This window comes from Pelodiscus sinensis, chromosome 14, assembly GCF_052426305.1.
Source record: "Pelodiscus sinensis isolate ZL-2025 chromosome 14, ASM5242630v1, whole genome shotgun sequence".
Lineage (NCBI taxonomy): Eukaryota > Metazoa > Chordata > Testudines > Trionychidae > Pelodiscus > Pelodiscus sinensis.
Window position 1 is genome coordinate 24,172,323 of NC_143065.1, and position 21,288 is coordinate 24,193,610.

The 21,288-nt window shown below is 42.8% G+C and overlaps 1 protein-coding gene across 2 annotated transcripts in view; it reads right to left on the reverse strand.

Moving 5' to 3' along the window:
- Window positions 1–21,288, reverse strand: part of FBN1 (fibrillin 1) — a 221,505-nt gene that overhangs the window by 66,222 nt on the left and 133,995 nt on the right. For both annotated transcript variants that reach the window (XM_006135061.5, XM_006135062.5), the window contains exons 25-32: window positions 20,271–20,501; window positions 17,970–18,095; window positions 17,748–17,876; window positions 16,123–16,248; window positions 15,846–15,971; window positions 13,560–13,682; window positions 8,473–8,598; window positions 7,320–7,445 (exon numbers count right to left, since the gene is read on the reverse strand). In XM_006135061.5, coding sequence (XP_006135123.2) covers window positions 7,320–7,445; window positions 8,473–8,598; window positions 13,560–13,682; window positions 15,846–15,971; window positions 16,123–16,248; window positions 17,748–17,876; window positions 17,970–18,095; window positions 20,271–20,501 — 1,113 coding nt within the window. The remainder of the gene's footprint in view (window positions 1–7,319; window positions 7,446–8,472; window positions 8,599–13,559; window positions 13,683–15,845; window positions 15,972–16,122; window positions 16,249–17,747; window positions 17,877–17,969; window positions 18,096–20,270; window positions 20,502–21,288) is intronic.

Genomic DNA, 21,288 nt, shown 5'->3' on the forward strand with positions numbered 1-21,288 from the left:
CGTTTCCTAATAGAATCAACTTCACAGGGATATTATGAGCTATCTGTTGTATGTAAAAGGCTTTCAGAGCCTCAGAAGAAAACTGGTAGATGTACAAATTATCAAACTCATCCCAGTTTTTACATTATTTTCAAAGTTATAGGCTTTTAACCCAGATCTTGTTCTGCCATCTTCTTTCTATAAATCCCATGGTGCAATCATAAGCCTGAATTGACTGTACAGGTTGTACCTCCCTGATTCAGCATCTCCTGGAAGAGTCCAGGGAATTTGCTGAACCAGGGGATGGCAATGCCAGCCCCTCTGCTGCCGCCAGCTGTGGGGGCTCCACTCTGAGGAAGGGGGGGGGGGGAGAGAGAGAGAGACTTTAGAGTCCCTTAGCAGGAGGCCAACAGTTCAGCCCTGCAGGAGCACACCAAGCCTCACAGCTGCTGGGCTGTGCTCCTGACCCTAGCCGCTGCTCCTACCTCTTCCTCCATCCCCATTCCTTTCCCCCCTGCCCTCTCTGTGTTTGAGCACCACAAATAGCTCATTTACGGCACTCTAGAAGCTCTGGGAAGGTGGGAGGATGAGTTGCTGAGCACAGGGCCAGGCTTTTCCCTGTAAGTGCTCCAACCATAGGGATGCTGGACCACAGCTGATGCTAGACAAAGGAAGGATGGACTATAGGGCTACGTCTATACTGCACTGTAGTTCAAAATAAGATATGAAATTTGAGCTACGCAAATTGCATTTCTTATTTCGATTTTATTTTGAAATAGCTTATTTTGTAATTTGGTGCAGTCTACACAGCACCAAATTTAAAAATAACTCGTTATTCCAAAATGTCCCTGACATGTTGGAATGAGGTTTACAGGGACGTTGGAATAGTGAGCCTGAAATAACGGGCTTGCTGTTAAAGATGCAGGATAGCTATTTTGCAATGTAGTTGTAGCCTAGAGAACCAACCTGGACCACAATTATTTCCATGACCAAAAAACCATACCGGCTAATGGTAGCTGTGTGTGAAAGGGCAATGAAATCAATGGGAGTTGTGCCCACTTATACTGGGCCGTAATTTGGTTTTAGGATGCCATGAGTATTAAATTCTGGCTTCTCAGGATGACAAAAGAGAAAGCGAGCTCTGAAAGGGAATGCTTTTATTGAAAGAGATCTCTCCCAGGACAGCAAAGGGTCAGATTCTGCCACCCTTCCTTGAGGTATGAAATGCCCTACTCTTCAAACAGTTCCACCTATTTGCATGGGGCTACTCCTGGAGTAAGGCACCACTTAGCTGAAAGAAAAATATCAGAACCAGGCTCAAAGAGAATATAACAAAGTGCTAGCCAAGTCAGAATTTGACACCACACTCTACACCAACAAAATTCCCATTGACTTCAGTTAGATTTTTACTAGAATAAAGAGTGTGGGGTCGAGTCACTGATTTGTATAAACACTCTTTGTTTTCCTAAATTTTCTCCAGTGTGAAAGTTTCCCTTTAAAACATAAAGCTGTGGGAAGCCAAGTAAAACAAAGAAATTTCAATCTAAGGCTCGCACTGCATCCTCAACTTGTCCCACTGTGCACCATACCGCAGCACACGTGTTCTCATCTTTCTAATCATATTACTCTCATTAACACTAAAGGCATGTCTACACTACAGCATTATTTCAAAATAACGTGAGTTATTTTGAAATAAGGTGAGTGTCCACAGAGCAAGCATGTTATTTTGAAATTATTTCAAAATAACAGGCTTCTTATTTCGAAATAATAAACCCTCATTTCACAAGGAATAACGCTTATTTCGAAATAGCTATTTTGAAATAGTTGTAGTGTGGACACTTTGCTATTTCGAAATAGCTCCTCCCCAGGCCATTCAAAGTAATTACTCCCTAGTGCTTCCTGGGGCTCCAAATCATGTTAACATGTTCACATTAGGGGAGCCCACCCCAGACTAAAGGCTTCCCTGGAAGATGTGCTATTTCAAAATAGTTATTTCAGGGGTTATTCTGAAATAACTTATTTCAAAATATCCTTGTAGCATAGACATACCCTTAGGGAGCTGTCTGACTATAACAGTTGACTATGCTCATGGTAAGTAACAGGTAGTTCTGATATTATAGAATTCTAGGCCCAATGAGGACAAACTGTCAGTATTCATTTAGAATCATAGAATCATAGAATAATAGGACTGGAAGGGACCTCGAGAGGTCATCGAGTCCAGCCCCCCGCCCTCAAGGCAGGATCAAGCTCCGTCTACACCATCCCTGACAGATGTCCCTGACAGACTTCAATTTACCATTGGCTATTTTACTTCTTTTTCACTTCTCTTAATATTTATTTTTCTCATGAATTAAGTAATAAATAAGGTATCACCCATTAATCACAGAGGCATAAATGTTTCTAATTGTGCATGAGCAACAATATGTATGCATAATTAGAATGTGTAATTACTGCATTTATGCTCACAAAAGTGGCCACTCCATGAACAAATAACACAATGTGCATGCACAACGATTGCACACAACAATTACATGTGTGTGTTTTTGCATGTCCTGAAAATCCCAGGCAGAAAGCAAAGACCTATTTAGTAGTCCATCATCAGAGCCTTGCTCATGCTTTGGGAATCATGTGCATTCTTCTCCACCTCTATGGAGTGGGAGGAGCCATGCTACCAGTTCTGGCTGGAGCTATGGCTGAAGGAGGCCAGACCTTCTGAATAAATGGAGGGTTTTTTTTACATTTGGACAGCAGTACCACATGGAAGCTAATGAAAGACCATGAAAACTTATACATTCAGTCTCAGACACTGAACCCATGAACGGTTCTACGAATCATTTACACTACACATTAGGGGCTTCACTGGACTTAGTAGACTAGAGGGCCTGGCGCATACTGTCTAAAGGAGTAAACTGAATCCAGTATCAACCAATGAAACAGCTTTGTTTAGATGGAATTATTTTCATGTCTGCAAACTTTAGTAAAAGGGTTTTCTGATTATTTACTGTCTCTTTCTGCAAATCTGCCAACTTTATCAGACTTATGTTCCCATTTGTATTTTGAGTTTGCGCCCAGATCCCATGGAGAAGGTCATATAAAAGTCACATGGCATGTGTCCTCCTGGGTCTCTGCCTGATGGAGAAAATCCCATATCAGCAGGTGGGTGAGCAGAAGCAATTTGCAGAAAATGGATTTGTGTAGCAAAGCAGAGGATGAATTTCAACTGAGCTCTGATGTAACTAGAGAAACCTGGGGAGGGGGACTTTAACCCCCTAATTGCCTGACTCTGGCAAACAGAAAGTGGTCTACGAAACCATTACCTTCCTTTGGGAACTATCTTGTTTTTTATCCAACATAACTGTAATCATTCTCCTAATTTTACATGGGAAAATTCATTTGACGTATACCATTGGCTTTCTGTATTTCCCTCTCTGGATGTATCATAATTATTTAGTATTGGATTTGACATTGCCAGCTCCCAAATTCCGAAGGGGAAATGTATGTGTTTCGCTGAGTTGTCCTTTGCCACCAGACTGAGGCATACTGAGCTTTTAGTGGATAGAGGCTAGAGGAGGAGCCAGTACGAGAAAGAGGCAGGCTTATGAATGCAGCTGCAACGTTAGGGCTACTCCAAGTCAATGGGACTACGCTTGAGTGACAGCTGCACGGCTGGGTGCTTGCTTTTACTATATCAGATATTGTTCTCTTTTGCAATGTTTTTATTTTCAAATATGCAGTAATTAACAGTCTACTGACCTGCTCCTTTATATCTAATCCTCATCACAGGATGGGTGGGAGTGGGGTTTTTCTCTTCAGAGCTGGCAAACCTAAATTGCTCAGGCTTTGACTTTAGCCCATGTGGTGGAGCATGGGCTTTGGCAGGGTCAACCTTAGACTCACTGGAGCCCAAGGCAGAAAACTCGAGCTTCCTTCCTCACCCACCACACAGAGCTGAAGCCAAAGAGAAGGTGAGTTTATGCCAATACAGGATTTTACCTGTGCATGAGCACAAAGAATATATATGAAAGGGAACATAATGTGCACACTCAAAGTGATGGGAAATTTTGCAAACAGATGGACAATCTCTAATGAGGGAAGGGAATCTGTGCACTTCTATACCTGACCCACAACCCTATTCTACAGCAAATATATTCCATTCCCTCTTTATGAAAAATTAAGATCAGTTCACCTAATTCAGCTATGGGAAAGCCTGTTTTATTCATAAATAAAAATGGAATATTTGTAGCACTCACTGAGACTGGCTTCACTGGCTATGTATATTTTTGCATAAAACAAAATGTTTTCCTAAACTCTCTCCACATTCTTACTTGAGAACTGAAAGGAAAAAAAATCTAACATCTGTGTGGGATGGGAATGTAAGTCAGTGGGTGGATTTTGAATTCTGCTAAATGATTGGGGAAAACAACATGTTTATTTGTTAAAATGGAAACAATCAGTAATGACAAGGGAGGTGAAATATTTAGACAAAACTGTAATGTAACCCAGAGGACATTATTTAGCTGTTCTCATGGAACAGAGAACCTCCCCTTTGAAGCTCCACACACATTTTTGTAATTTTTTTTCCACGAGAGTGCTTGTTCTTTTAAGGAAGTGGATGATTTTTACTTGTCTTCAAGAGGGGAAGAACTGAGCACTGTGACCATGGCACTATTCAGCACAAGTGTAGAATTCCTTCTATGATACTAGCACTAAATACTGCTTCCACAGTGCTTATCTTTTCACACACTGGAAATCCAGTGGTGACACTAGATTTGTGCAGAGAATGATAGGAGAGTTCAACATTCTATAGACAAACAGAGTTTTTAATTTAATGCACAGGAATGTGCACATTTTGACCACAGGGGGATTATATAATCATCCCTTTCCTAGGCTGTCAGTTTAGGATGTTTTCATTTCAGTTTGAGCCCACACCCCACCATCTTCACACACTGCCAGCTCTTGTGTTTACTCCGCTTCTGTCTTCAGTTGCTGCCCATTAGCTGTGTGTTCTGTAGTAATGTGATGCTGATCCCAGTGAGCTGTGATTGGGCAAAGAATACTATTGGGTGAACTCAGTGAGAATGGGATCAGCCTTCAAGTGAAGCTGTTCTAGCATTATGAGGGGTTCTGTTTTGTTTCTCATTTAATTTTGTTCCATTACCCTGATTCCTTCAGTAATGCTCTTGCTTGAACTGGGTCACCAGCTGACCAAGCATTTGTATACAAAACCAGTTCCGTGTAAGGCTCGCCTGTCCCCTTCTGCTCCTGTACTCAAATTGCAGGTCTGTGCAGACTTCAGCCCTCCGCCCAGCGAGCTGCTGAACTAACTAGAGAGTTGCACAGAAGCGCCCCTTGTGGTGGACTGCAAGAAGCCTTTCCCCCTGCTTTGCTACACTTTCTCTGCCCAATAACCCGCAGAGCCAAAGCAAACACTCTTCAGGCTTTCAGACCCCTGCCTTACTGCCACTCTCTTCCCCGCAGGGAGATGCTGCTCTTAAGATGCCAAGACATTTCAGCCCCCTTCTGCATTCTGCTGGCTTCTCTTCAGAGTGGTAAACCCGCCTCCCCCGCACTGGCTGTGACTAGATAATTAACTCTGCCTCTGAGAGAGTAGCTATGCTTCGACCTGGAGATATAAATTCCAGCTCAAGGAGCTGTACCCACACTAGCTCTGACAAAGCTTGCACAAGTACATTCTCAGAACGATTAGCCTCTCCTTCCACTCACACTGCCTTGGCTTTGGCATTCTAGCTGGATCAGAACTGGCACGCCTGTGTGTGTGCGTCTGTCTGTCTGTCTATCTGCTCATGCTGGAATTTCTCTCTCTCTCTTTCTCTCTTTCTCTCTCTCAAAAAGCAGACGTGACAGTAGGTAGGATGGGCAAGTAAGGGAAGGGGCGGAGTGGTTACTTGAAGGACAAAGAGAGGAAAAGGCTGATGAAACACTTCAGAAAAATGAAGTACCAGAAACAGCTGGTTCTTTGTAGCTGCATATCAATGCTTGAATCAGAAGATGGGATTGGAAGGGAAAGATTTCTCAGACTTACTCTATTAGTAAACCAACACTGTCATGGATGAGTTTTCAAGTGAGGTTTTTTTTCCTCAGTTGGCCGACACTAGATGTCACCAATATAGCAGGAATTTCCAGAAACTTTCCTCCAAATAATACCCCAGGATCTTTTCCCTATAGGGCCTATATCTGCCCTTCCATCTCCTACCAATTACTTAGTATTTCCTGGCAGCTCTAACCCATCAGTGTAGCCCTGCAGATGTCACAAACCAATATTTGGGTCATCACCTTTCATTTCCCTGAGAGCGACAGCTGCAGTGGGCGTGACTCAACAACACAAAGGTTTTTCAAGTCTTCAGATCTAAAGCTCTGTATATTTTGGTGTAATTTAGAGTAGAAACAAAGAATGTTGAAATGTTGGTCTACAGGGTAAAAATCAAGGACTCTTTGGATTTAGATCAGTTCACATGTCTGTAATAGGCAGCTGTTACGAATGCATAACTTCAGGCAGGGTCCAATATACCAAGTAGAACTCCAACTACCCCATTGTTCTATGTAAGCTGTAAAAAAATCAGCATAATCTATTTTTGACACCTATTGTACAACATGAATAATATTATTCTATAAGAACAGACTTATCAGGTTATATACTCATCTCAGAAGGGCTTGCCAGTACTGTGTTTATGTTTAATCTGTATTCAAAAGTAAATTAAACATATGTTTGTGTTCATATTTTGGGCAAAGCTCATGACTCTGAACACCTTGGCTCAGATACTAGCATCTTGTGTTATTAATACTATTGCTCTCTGAGCCTTTAACTTTCAAACTCAGCATTGATCGCTGGCTGCCTGCCAACATGAAATAATGTATAGTTTGTTTTCACTGAAATATGTTTATAATTCAACTGGTCGAGTATCTGTACTGCTGCCACTTTGCAAAAACTGAGTCTATATTTTAGAATAGATTTAAAGCCACTAATGGTTGCCAAAATAACATTTGGAACGGATGCCTGTTATTTGTATATTCAGTATACAGTTATCTAATCCACATCCAATGTGGTGGCCTTCATGTGGTCTTGTCATGTTATGCTGAATTACATGTTCTTTTTGGTCATCCCAACAACCATATAATAATAGGCTCAACCTGCCTTCCAATGGGATATTTGTCATTCACGTTAATGGGAGAAGGATCAAGCCCAACAATATGCCATACAAACACAGTGCAGTGTAACATTTCACTGAGAATGGAAATCAAACAGATTCAAGAGAGGTTTTAAGAGTTAGAAAAGAGAAATGAAGACTCAGAAGATTGTAATTATTAACTTTAAAATTTACCTGTACAGCCTGTGGTTCCTTTTTTGCCTGAATATCCCATATCACAATGACAGATAAATGAACCTTTTGTATTCTCACAGCTTCCACTTAGACAGATGTTTGGATTTAGGTCACACTCGTTGACATCTAGAAAATACAGATTTTACAAAATGTTTAGGCTGTAACTAACCCAGTATCTTGGAGACATTAGAATTGGTACAAAAATGTGTCTACACGTGCAGAGAAAAAAATAAATTAGATTAAGTATTCTTCAGCAATGTAAAATACTGTACATTTTCAAAATTAGATTTATTATTATTATTATTATTATTATTATTATGTTATTGCACTGGGTATTTATTTCCCAGGCTCTCTGATCTTTAATTCCAACATTCATTTATAATTACAAATGGCCAAACTGAACAGGGTTACATTACACTAAGGATAAGGTTGGCATTTTATCTGTCCTTTCAATATATTTTGTTGTTTTCTGCACTGATGTTTCATAAAAGCAGTAAGTGTGTTTCAATTTTAAAATCGGAAGTAAAATTCTATTCATCCAGACATGCAGCAAATCTTTACTTCCAATATTTTGGTCTAATAACATGAGCTGACACTCCAACCTTTTGTCCTTCGGCCAACTTTTTGGCCAAAATACTGATTCTGACTCATCTGTAAATCTGCCTTCCTACAGTGCTATCTATGATTTGAGCAGCACAGAGGCACGCTGGAATGGGATCAAAAGAGAGAAGGCCTATTCAGCTTATCTTACCTCCTAAACTCCCTAACTCAGCCAAGATTTCTGAAAAAATGCAGGTGACTCCTACTAGTGACAAAAATAGGGGCTGTCCATGTGGCAATAGCTAGTCAAAATACAGCAGTTCTGCTTTTTAAGTTTTAGTGTTTGCCAGTTTTGAGCCAGCATTCAACTTGCACAGTCGTGAAAGCAAAAACCTCTTCTCATCAAATACATGTATCCATCAAATGTATTTGTAGTCTTGCTGGGTAATGTCAAAATACCGGATTACCTAGATGCTCACCATTCTTTTTAGGACACTCATTGTTCTTATTAGCTTACATATTTTAAATAAATCTAGTTATGTTATCATCTTTGATCACTTAATTATGGAAGACGGCTTCTTAGAAAGATTATAAGAGAGATGTTTTCACTTGCCTATACATGTCCTCATATCCTCAGATGCCATGAATCCATCATAACAAAGACACCGATAGTCTCCCGGTATGTTAGTGCACTGGCCTCCATCACAGATGTTAGGATTGTCTTCACACTCATCAATATCTATAGGGAAAGTTTACATTAACACATTTGTTAGATAGGTGTTTCCTTGTCATGAAATGCACTGCAACAAATCATGGCAAACAGAATTCTTGATGCTTTGTGATATGTATGCATATGGTCAATCTTTTCATTTAAACCACATGTAGCTTTATATAAAATGCCAACTGATTCCAATGGGAGCAAAAGCAAGTTTTGTATACACAAGTCACTTGTAGGAGAACTGAACAATCTTTTTCACACCATACAATCCCACACAATTGAAAATTTTGGGTTCAGCTTTTCTGTCATTCATGTCAGATAGTGTTTTGCCAACGAATTCAGTGAGAGAGATATTGGACCTGAAGTGATTTTAAAAAGCCACTCCATACACAAAATTCCCACAGAAGTAGGTCCAGTTACAGGCAGTCTCTGGGTTACGTACAAGATAGGGACTGTAGGTTTGTTCTTAAGTTGAATCTGTATGTAAGTCGGAACTGGCTCCAGATTCAGCCGCTGCTGAAACTGACCGCCAGTTCTGACTTACATACAGATTCAACTTAAGAACCCCAAGTCAGCTGCTGCTGAAACTGATCAGCCGCTGATTCCAGGAAGCCCGGGGCAGAGCAACTGTGCCTCGGGCTTCCTGTAGTCAGCGCTGGTCAGTTTCAGCAACGGCTGACTTGGGGACGCCTGGGGCAGAGCAGCTGGGGTGCTGCTGGGTTGCTCCAGTAGCGCCGCTCCTCGGCGCTACTGGACCAACCCAGCAGCACCCCAGCTGCTCTGCCCCAGGCGTCCTGATTCAGCCGCTACTGAAACTGACCAGCAGCGGCTGAATCAGGACGCCTGGGGCAGAGCAGCTGGGGTGCTGCCGGGTTGGTCCAGTAGTGCCCAGAGCGGTGCTGCGGAACCAACCGGCAGCGCCCCAGGGTCCACAACAAAAGCCTGGTCTGCTGGGGGGGGAGGCACACTAGCTGCGGCCCCCCCCCCCCCAGCAGACCAGGGACACGGGGAGCAAAGCCTCAGCGGCGGGGTGCCTCGCCTCTGAGGCTTTGCTCTGGCGCGGGACCCGCTGCCGCTACGGCTTGGCTCCCGGTGCCCCTGGTCTGCTGGAGACGGTCCCCAGCAGATCAGGGGCACCGGGAGCAAATCCGCAGCCGCGGCGGGGTCCCGCGCTTCTGAGGCTTTGCCAAAGCAAAGCCTCAGAAGCGCGGGACCCCGCCAAGGCTGCGGCTTTGCTCGCGGTGCCCCTGGTCTGCTGGGGACGGTCTCCAGCAGACCAGGGGCACCGGGAGCAGCTTTTCTTGCCCCGGAGGTCGAGGTGGCTGACCGCTGCCTGCGAGCTCCGGGGCGAGAAAGCCCCATTCGTAAGTGCGGATCCAACGTAAGTCGGATCCGCGTAAGTCGGGGACTGCCTGTATTTGGATATTTTTGCCCTTGCTGGCCAGTCAGGCTATATCCTTTTACTCTCCAGCATATAAAATATCGTCTTGATCAAAACATTAGCCATCACTGGGGTTGATCTCAGGTACTGAGACTTTATTTTTTATTGCAATCATGCTAGGATCTATTTATTAAAAGTCAGTGGAATTAATTTATTTTAAAAGCTCTTCAGATTTTTCTTTGTCCAGCAACATATCCCAGCACAGTTGAGATCCAAGATTCTGCTCAGTGACTGAATGGAAAAAACCAACAAAACAAGGACATGAATTGAGAACCCCCTGAGAGGGAAAGGGTGTAACTCACTATCAGCCTGGCCTGTTGTGGATTTTGGTAATTAAGCAGCTGCAGAACACCAACTCAGTTTAACTGTTTGTCCTAGAATCTTGTGTTTATTATTCTTTTTTTATATTTCTAACAGCAGCAAACAGAAATGGTTGCACCTAAATTTTTTGTACGGGCAATTGACTCTTACATGGAAAAAAGGTGACCTTCTACTGTTCATCCTACTAATCAAGTAATGCAGGCATACACATTAGCCTGAAAATGTAGTTTTGGAAATGGAATGTGAATTTAAATGCAAAATAAGTGCTGGAAATGGGGATGGGAACCACAAACATAAAGAACTTATTTTATAAGCAAAGAACTACATATGCTAAATTGCCAATGTCTTACATTAACAGTTAGGGTTGAAAATTGGCTGACAAAGAATTTATTGTTTCTCCTAATTGAACTGATTATTAATGCATAACCTCACCAACCTGACCTACTATTATAATGAATGGAACTCATTGCAGTTCAGTTATGGAGAAATATATTTTGCAAAGACTTCTAGTCATGTGTGATGTTACAAATACAAGACATTTGTGAACAATGTATAGAGAAAACTGAAAATCATTGTTCCATATACTCAAGCCACAATGCCACTAAATGTATATTGTTGTTTATACAGTCACTCAGTGTCCCATAGTAAAACCTATTTATCACAATGGCTACTGAATGTAACCAAGTGCATCTTTACTCATTTAGTTAAATAAGATTCTTGGAACCAAATTTTCAGTAGACATTCTTAATCGTGCATGTACCTTTTTGGCAATTCAATATTTGCATGCACAATTACACATTTTGAATATGCAGAAGAAACTACTTTTTGCAAGCACTGTGAAGGAGGCCCATTAAAATTTGGGGTAGCACCCAACTCTTTGATTGTGGCTGCTGTTTTCTCCTCGTAATGCATTATAGACTCAAGTGTATATTGCTAGCAAGCTGTCTGATTTGTAGGAGAAACACTTGGTGAGGCATCTAATTAATGTTTGGTTCATAGTTGCAAAAAATTATGGATGCCATATTACACTTGTAATAAGAGGCTGGTGCTGAAAATATGGCAATTAATGTTAATCCTTTAAAAAGCAAATACAGACAGTATTGTTCCTTATGAGGATCCCACTCATGTGGTTGATGGAAATGGCTTCTAAAATCAAGTTCAACAGTAATTCAAAGAGAAAGTGCCAAGTTCTTCAAGGGAACTGCAACTACATCCACATACCTAGGCTTTGTTTTTGTTAAGTGTTAAGTTGCTCTAAGTGATCTGGGGCTGCAGCAGGCAGGGAGAGAGCTCTTCTCAGCCAGAGCCTGCCTCTGGCACCCTGCCCCTCCCACATCACAACTCCCTCCCTATGTGACCATCCAAACCCTCTGCACCTGCCTGCTCTACGTCACAACTCCCTCCCAGACCTTGTATCCCCTCCTAAACTCCTCCCTTAGTCCAGAATCCTCTCCTGTATCCAAACACCCTCCCAGACACTACACCCCAATCCCCTGTACCAGGTTACTGCATCCCAATCTCCTTCACCCAAACTCCCTCTCGGACCCCACACCGCCTCCTGCACCCCAGTCCCTTACCCCATGCGCCCTTTTGTACCCAGGTTCCATCCTAGACCCTGCACCTCCAACACAGAAAAGTGTAGCCCTTGACCACATTCCAAAATCTTGGACTGGCCTCCCCACCAAAAATTATTACCCGACTTAGAGGCTGTTGGGATATATTGACCACTTCTGGGAGACACCTGAGGTAAGTGCCACCCAGAGTCCACACACCAAACCCCTTTCCATGTACCATGTACCACTCCCCTGCTCTAGTCCTGAGCCCCATCCCAGAGCCCACTCCTGTACCCCAAACTCCGACCCAGCCCTGTGCCCTCTCCTGCATCCCAAACTCCTCATCCCCAGCTGGGGCCGTTCCCCCTTCCTCTGCATCCCAACACTCTTCCACAGCCTGGAATGCCCTCCTACACATCCCTGGCCATATCCCTAGAGTCTCCACCCCCTGCACCCTAACCCCGAGTCCTAAGTGTGTCTCCTCCTGAACCCCTCATTTCTCATCCCACTCCAGAGCCTGCACTCGCAACTGGTGCCCTCACGCCCCACAGCACTGCAACCCCTACCAGCCCAATGAAAATGAACGAGTGAGTGACAATGGGGGTGAGTGAGCAGCAGAGGGATACAGAGAAGGGTGATAAGGCCTTGGAGAAAGTATGGGACCTCAAGGAAGGGGAGGGGCAAGTGTAGGTGTTCTTTTTTTTTTTTTTTTTTGGTGATTAGAAAGTTGGTAACCCTAATAATACTGGGAGGCAATATGTATACAAAGATAATCAAATTCATAATTTTTTTAGGCCCTTCATCAAGGTCAGATTTGACTAGAGCCGCCTGCGGACTCGTCTATAATACAGTCAACTTTTCAAATCCTACTCTAGCAGCGGTGGATGAGAGTGCCGCGAGGCCCCGGGCAGCACAATTTCGCGGGGCCCCTCCCTTTGATACGGCGCATGCGCAGTGGTACCACGGCGCATGCACAGGGCTTCTGCAAGCGCGGGGTCCGGGGCAGCTGTCCCACTCGCCCTGCCCCAAATCCGCCACTATACTCTAGGATTTGCCTCTGTTTTGCGCGGACAATGGTCCAGTTTAACAGGCATCAGGGCAGAGGTTCTCATGACAAATTTTCTGGTGGCCTCAAGGTGTGGCCACCAACTATTGCTGGGGGCTGCTTTCACACACTCTCAAAATATTTAATTAGCTTTAGGAAAAAAAGAAACAACTATGCACATATACACATATTTCTAGCTAGTAAATATGTTGTGAACAGTGTTATTAACAAGTATCACTTTTCATAGCAGATTTACCCAGGAGGTTGTGGTGACAAGCTAAGTCCTCAATGGCTGCATGCAGCCATGGTGGCTGCATTTGGGAAATGCTACATTAGCACCTTCTTACTAGTCCAGATAATTATAACAGGCTCGTAATTGTTCACCGAAAATCTATTTGCTTATGACTGTGGACCCAAAGGTGTGACTCAAAGCCAGTTGATGTAATATTTGTCTAAATAAAATATATTATGCATAACCTGTAGGCAGTGTGCAAGGAGAACTGTAAGAATTAATGAAAATAAGTTAGAATAAATTATTTCAATCTATATTCTTAAAACTGCACCTTCTTTTTCAATATAAAGTAAAGAACTGTCAGTACAAATGCTCACAAATCTACCTTACCAGTGCAAGATCTGTGGTCTGGCATTAGTGCAAACCCTGGTTTACAGCTACATTCATAGCTGCCTTCTGAGTTTGTACAGAAGGTGTCACAACCTCCATTCCCTATGTCGCATTCATCAATATCTAAAAGGAAAGAAAGGAAAATTAAACACAGAAAACAAATAGCTTTTTTTTTTTGTTAAGCACATTTCAGGGATACATGCTGGGTCAATTTTAAAAGGAGTTTCAATACAGCATCTACATTTGCCCACACAATTTCTGCTCAATTTTTTACACAACTGCATTTGCATGTGCAGGTACTTACACAGAAGTAAAGGATTATTTGCATATGCATTTAGGCACCCATATAGTCCCCATTACTATAGTTGCTGAATCCTCTGAAGTCAGCAGAAATGCTTGTTACCCCTAGGGCATTCTAACATTTCTGTGCACATTTTATTTGTCAGATAAATGTGATGGCTCTAACATGGCTGCACAGAAGTAGGAAATTACTCTCCAGCACCCTCTGCCCCTTCCCCCCCAAGACATGGATTAAGCCATGAGGCTGCACCCAATCCTGACACAGTACAAGGACCGGGCTTGCCTTAGAAATACCCTAAGGGCCTGCCCCTCTGCGCTACATGTTAGCAAGCAGGTTCAGCCTGGCAAGGTCCAAGTGTGGAGGGGCTTAGTGTGGGAGAATTCAGGAATGGGTTGAAATGGTTCTGTGGGGGGGTCGGAGTGTTGGGACGGAATCTGTCTGACCAGGACCTTGTTGGGGGATTCTGGATACAAAGGTAATGGGACAGTGCAAGAGAGCCTAGGTGAAGATGGCTGGGGCTCAATGAGTGTGGTGTGTGTGTGGGGGGGGGGGGATCTAGAGCTCAGCAGTGGGTATGGGTGTAAGGTGCTCAATGTGGGATCCAGAAGCTGGGCAGGGGGAGGCTCAGTGGGGCAGGAATCCAAGTGCAGCTGATTTGAGCTCAGTGGGGTGGGGATCCAGGTATGGGAGGTTCTTTGGAGATGTCTAGGTACAGGGGGAGTGGGGCTCATCAGGAGGGGGGTTGGGTTCGAGGGGTGGATGAGGATCTGCTAGAGGGTCTTGGTATGAGTGGGGTAGGTGGTTCAGTGGGTGTGGGAGCAGCTCCCCGTACAATGATCCTTCCCCCCTGCAGCTAAGGACCAATGGGTGCAGGTTGTGGGGCGGGAGGTATTTGCAGAACTTCTTACAGCTGAGGGTAGAATCTGGCAGTGGGTTTGACACAACACTGGATGCCAGGCAGGGTCAGAGGAAGTCCCATCCAGTCAGGGCTAACAGCTGAGCTCAGTAGGATAGGGCCCACCAACTGAGTTTTCCCCATTCCTGCCCTGTGCCCCACAATGATCTCTCTCTCTTCTGGCTGCCCTGGGCACATGAAATATACTGCTGGGGAGGGTCAAGTGACTGCTCCTGTGGCTTCCCTTTGCTTCCCTGCCAGAAAGTAATTTTTCTGTGGGGAAGCAAAGAAATCTATGGAGGACATAATTTCTATGCATGCACAGTGGCACAGAATTCCCCCCAGGAGTAGCTCATGTAAAAATATACCGGATTGGGCTAAAGTCCCTGACTATGTACACCTTACTCAGACAGGATCAGAGCTACTCTTTTGCCATGTACATCGAAGTTTTTCAAAACACAAAAAGTGCATTCCTATTTGTTCATACCCAGTATCTGGTCTGAGCGTACAAGCCCTTTCTGAACTTTTGCTTTTACGGAAACTGACAATAGGAAGGTGTACAATAGAGATATTTACAAATTAGTTTAAAAATACATGCCACTGAACCACACACACTTTTCTACTCTACCAATGCAATGCAACTGCAGCAACCTCAATCTGAAATAAAATACGGATCTGAGGGGTATCACAATATATGTAAGTGTCCTTCATTATTACATTTTATGTCACATTCAAAGTTATTGGGTTTTTTATATCTTCCCGTCAATTTACCGTGCAAAATTATCCAATAAATAAAGATGCTGTGTAAATACTGAGCGTGTTTGCTGGGCAAATGGCAAAGAAAATGTGGGCATAAGGGTCACATTTGAAATAATCATGTCACTTCCTCCATCTCAAAGAAAGGGAAGTGCATACTCAGGGTACTTCACACTGCTGTGACACTGCGCCTGAGATTACTGAATCTGATGAAGTTGTATTTTATTAGATAGAAACTATTCTTTACATCAACTATTGTTAATTAAGTAGCAAGCATTAATTGATAGTCTATGTTCATTAATAATTAAAGATGCTCTGAGGATTAAGTTCTTACCAATACAGTATAATTTGTCGGGTGTGGACTTATATCCAGGATTGCAGGCACACTGATACCTTCCAATCAGGTTGACACAATGTCCATTTCTGCACAGGTTGTGGCTTAGGTCACACTCGTTGATGTCTATTTCAAAAAAGACAAAGGTAACAAATTGTAAGTCTCTGCACTGCAACAGTGTTGAGTAAATGCCGTAAATGTTTGCATAGCTAGAGCCATAGAACGCAAGTACAGGAATGACCTACATACAGTGCACAATTTGCTGGCATCATCATACCTATACATGCGGAGATATTTGGAGCTATATGATGACCAATGGGACATTCACACTGAAAGCTTCCTTCTGTATTTATGCAAACACCACCTCGGCACAAAAGAGGATTTCGCTGACATTCATCAATGTCTGTAAAAGGAAAAGAACACACATCAATGCAGGAACTAAAAGGCCCTGCCTGCAACAGAGAAGAAAGTGCTGGTGCTTGATAGCCATGCTAGGAACAGGTGCATATTGATCCTTGGAAGTCTGAAAGTGCCTATATGCAACTCTTCACTATGCATCACTCCCGCTCTTGAGAATAGTATTCTGACCTCTTTCAGTTGCTGATCCTTCTCCACCATATCTCAAGAGACACACCCTCTTCTCAGGTACTTACCCCCTTTGCCCTCAGAGAATCAATAAAACTGTTCCTCCCTACCTTGTGGACAATGTCCTTACTTCTCTCTTTGGCCTCTTGGCTTTGAGTTCTCTCTCCACCCAGAGATGAGCTCCAAGTCCACCAGCTTTCTTTTGCTGGCTGAGGACCCAGTAGTCAGCTTCAGATTGCAGCTGCAGAAAGGGGCTTCAGAAGGAGCACCAGCTGCCAAGCTGGAAGGGTTTCAACCAGTGAGGAAGCAGGGCAAGACAAGATTCATTTTGGGGAAGAGCTCCAGCCTGCTGGAACCCCATTTACTACAATTATGGATCAGAAAACGGCCTGTCTCCTAAGTGTGGGTGGGCAGGTTGGTAGGTTTTACTAGTGTGCACACTCTTAAAAGAGAAACATACTTTCAAAATTGTCACTTCACATCACTGTGCACTGTTCCTACATATTTTGAGGCCCTGCATCAGTCATCATTTAAAATGTATACTATAGCTATTCAGCACTTAAACTGAGCCATGCTCTGCCCTGCTCCTCTCCTCCTCCCCCAAAGAGCCTCATTCTGCTCTTAATCACACAAGCTTCGATCAGAAGTAACTCTGTTCGTTTCCATAAAATTATTCTTGATTCACACCAGGGTCTCTCAGGGCATAGCCTGACTAACAATGATGACACAAAGCATACAAACACTGCTACTAGTGATGCCATGTAAGGCCAGCTGGGAGATGGAGCTCTTGAGGATGAAATGAGAATCCCTGCCCTATGTGCATTTGTGCTTTGACACCCTAGAGAAACAGCAAAATTATTTGTCGAGTAAAACCTAAGCACCCACTTTAGGGTCAGCTGTGAAATGAGATAAGTAACAACATTTACTTTTTATTATTTTTAACTGAAAATTTCAAGCACAAAACTAGAGCATGTTGAAATAACAAACCACTGAGTGGAGACAGGCCAAGCCCAGGCTCTTTTATCCTAACTCTCTTCCAAAGCCAGCCCCTGAACTTTAGTGGTTCAGATTAAATGAACCAAAGACCCAAATGATGGATTTGACTAATAAGATTTTGCAAATCCAAAACCAGTCTGGTTTACCCACTGGGGAAATGGAACAAAAACAAAACCTTCCATTTGCCTTTTCAGTAAAAAGAAAACCAGATCAGGAAACCAGTCAGGTTTTGTTTTGGAAACTGAATCAACAAGACTTTGCAAAACCAACCCCAACATGTAGCCTCTGCACCGCATCTTTAGTATGTGAGATAGAACATACCCATGCAGTTTTTCATCATCATAAATCCACTTTCATAGCCTTCAAAACATTCACATTCGAAGTCCCCTGGAGTATTGACACAGCTGCCTTGGCCACAGAGATCCGGAGAGATGCGGCATTCATCAATATCTAAAATACAAATAATTTTAAAACACATTAAAATAGAATTCAACATCTGAATTTTAAATACAATGTTCTGAAAGTTACCAGGTAAGATTTTACCTGTACAATTTCTTTCTTCAGAATCAAGAGCAAACCCACTGTCACATTTACACTTAAAACTGCCAATAGTGTTTCTGCATTTTCCATGGGTACAAAGGCTTGGGATCATTTTACATTCGTTGATATCTAAAAATGAGACAAAGAAAGATTTGGTTATTTTCAGAAATCATCCAATTTAGTCAAACTTCATTGAAAGAGATCCAGGTTAGTTAAAAAGAATATCCAGCAATAAATGACTAACTTGTTAAAAGCTGCAACTACAATTTTGTGCATGAAAACCAACACACACACAAATAAGAATGAAAACCTCTTAAGCAATCAGATAGCCCTTTTCATCACTAGATCTCAAAAGCGCTTTACAAAAATAGGAACATATTAGTACTGTTTCACAGATGAGAAAAATGAGGTACGACATGTTCACATTTCATTTGGGCATTCTGGGAACAAAAAGAATGGATCAGAAAAAGAATGTACTTGCACCGTACAGAAACAAATGTAGAGAATGATTTGAGTGAGGCTCTTGTGAAAATTTGGTCCTGCTTCTTTATTTAAAGTAGTTCATTCTCTTTTTATGATTTTATGGATAAACATAAAGACCTTCACAGTTGATGCTATGAGAGGGAGGTGGAGTGAAGTGATTGCACACTGTGAATTACTAGGGAGAGTGGAACTTTGAGAACCAGTATGGAAGGAACAGTAGGATTAGCAGCATTTGCTGTGTAACTAGGTTGTAACAGAGGCCTTCATTTAATGCAAAGCTATTCAAAAGCCCCAGATTCCTCCTAGCTCCTTTCTTTTTATGATCTTGTACCATAAAATAGGGGGCTGCTGGGAGGCAGGATTTGGCGGTAACACAACCAGTGATCTAATGCCCTGACTTCACATCATCTTAACAGACCACATTACTAAGTTCCCATAAGCCGCTTTCCATGCATAGGACAGCAGGAATGAGGCCCAGATAGTCCCTAAAACATGCAATAAGGGGTCATTACATGAGCAATACAAAGGTCTCACTACCTTCAGTGTTCAGGGACTCCCATTTATCATACTCCCACCCCTTTTATAACTGGAGATCACAGCAAATAATTCATACAGTGATTCACCACCATAGTAATGCAAAGCAGCAACACACATGAAGCTGAGTCCCAGTTTCTTTTGTCACTCATGGCTATTTTTCCCCCCCTTTATCTAACAGAGTCTGGTCCAGGGCTCACTGAAGTCAATGGAAAGACTTATTAGCTTCAGTGGGCACTGGATCATGCCCATCCTGGCCAAAGAAAACTGCCAAAAGAATCGCTCCATCCCCTGATTTCTGAGAAAAATGAGAAGTCCATGAGTCAGAGAGAATATAATTGCCATAAACAAAAGCACATGTCACACTTCTTTATGGATAATTAAATGTCTGGTAACTGTTTATAAAACTGATCCTGAAACAACCACCACCAATTGTTATTTGCATTTGGGTTTCCCCTTCCTTTCTAACATGAAAGCATTGGTTTTGTTGTTTAACTAGTTTCTTTAAATGCTTTTTCCAAACACATCCACATCCCCTTGCACTTTTGTCACCAAGTTGCCCAATCTAACTGGTAACAAAGGGAAGAAGTTTTCAGAATGGGCACTACATTATTCCCACTGATGCTTGAAATTTACTCCTAGTATCACATTATGATATAAATGAACAAAGTCTTCATATGCGGTTTCTACCATGAGAATACAATGATTTGGCCAACAAACTTTCTGACTCAGAATCTAGAGTAGGTTCACTTTTGCCCAGCTGAAGCTATCTTTATGTTTCTCCTTCAGCATCCATCAGCTGTGCAAAGATTTTCAAGGTGTGTGGAGTCTCTTTCTCCCTGGATTTCAAAGGCCACTTAAACATACACATCAGGTGCAGTAGGCAGTGGTTCTATAATCATTCCAAAAGTTAGATGCTCATTTTGTTTCGATTTATATAGGGACAACGCCAGATGTACAAAGGTATTTAGGTGCCTGGTGATGCAGACAAGCACCTGGTGAAACTTTCAAATGTGGGTTAGGGCCCAGGTTTAGTTGCTTAGACACATTTTAAAATCCCACTAGGTGCCTATCTGCATCTTAGGATGCCTAAATCCCTTTGAAAAGTCTGGCCATACATCCTAACTCAGTTAGCATTCCATCCTTATCCAAGCTCTATCTCCTGCAGACTTCAACTCCTCAGAATTTTTAACCTGAGTAAGGAAAGAATAAAAAGCAAGGAATGCCATCAAGGTTTGCTTCCCCTCCCCCAATGGCTTTACAAATTAATTAAAACCCCTTACATACCTTTAAATAATGGTTTTCCATTTATAAAGTCTTTCTCCTTAGTAGCAAATCCAGGACCTCTGGGACAAAGAGCTTCAAATTCAGGAGTTCCCTTCAGAGGACATTCTTCACATTCAGGGCCCCATGCCGCACCAATGGAACAGCAGCAACTATCCATTCGGTGCCGGCCTGCTACTTGTAATGTACATTCTTCATCTTCGTGCTTCAAGTAACAAGTCTCCAAGCGAATGTCTGTTGGGTAATTAAACAGTGAGCTGACAAAACTTTATGCGTGTGCACGCACAAGTGCGTTGTATGAGAAATTTCATGAATTTCTGTGCATTTGATAAAAGTCTGGAGAAACGAGGGCTGGAGGGAAAAGCATAACACAAGACTCCTCCCCCAAAATCCCTTCTCAGTGGGGCTTGCTCCATTTCCTCAGCTCAGGAGTATGCACCAGAGATACCGCATAGCTCTTTTCCCTGAAATTACTGTCATTGAGCTCTGGAATTAATATTTCCTAGATTTAATAGACCTAAAACTTTCCAGGAAATGGGGCTCAGCATTTGAAGTCCATTTTGGATCAGGGAACAGAGGGGCCCAGTGCTGCCATAATTCAAGTGCTTCCAGAATCTGTGTGTTTGTCCAACAGATCTTAAATATCTGTTGTTACAAAGAGGTGAATGTGCTATGGATAAAGCTGAAGCTGAAGTCTTTTTCCAGACTTTCTCCACAAGCAGATGCAGCATGGGGAGGCTTCCTCAAACCCATATGTACCCCAGACCTGGCTTGGAGGGATCACCTTCAGGGAGGAGTGGGCCAAGTCTCCAGGTCCGTTCTATCCTTCTTGCTGCGGCCAACCAATAAAGGTTGCCAAACATGGCTAAGTTTGCTGAGTGGTGTTATAACATGGACACTTGCACTCTTGGAAATGGACCAAGGCTTCCATCTCATCAGATGGGTTCCTGACCCCTCATCAGATGAGTTTTGGCCACTAACTCCATTACCTCATCCCAACTGGCAACCTAGAGTCAAATGG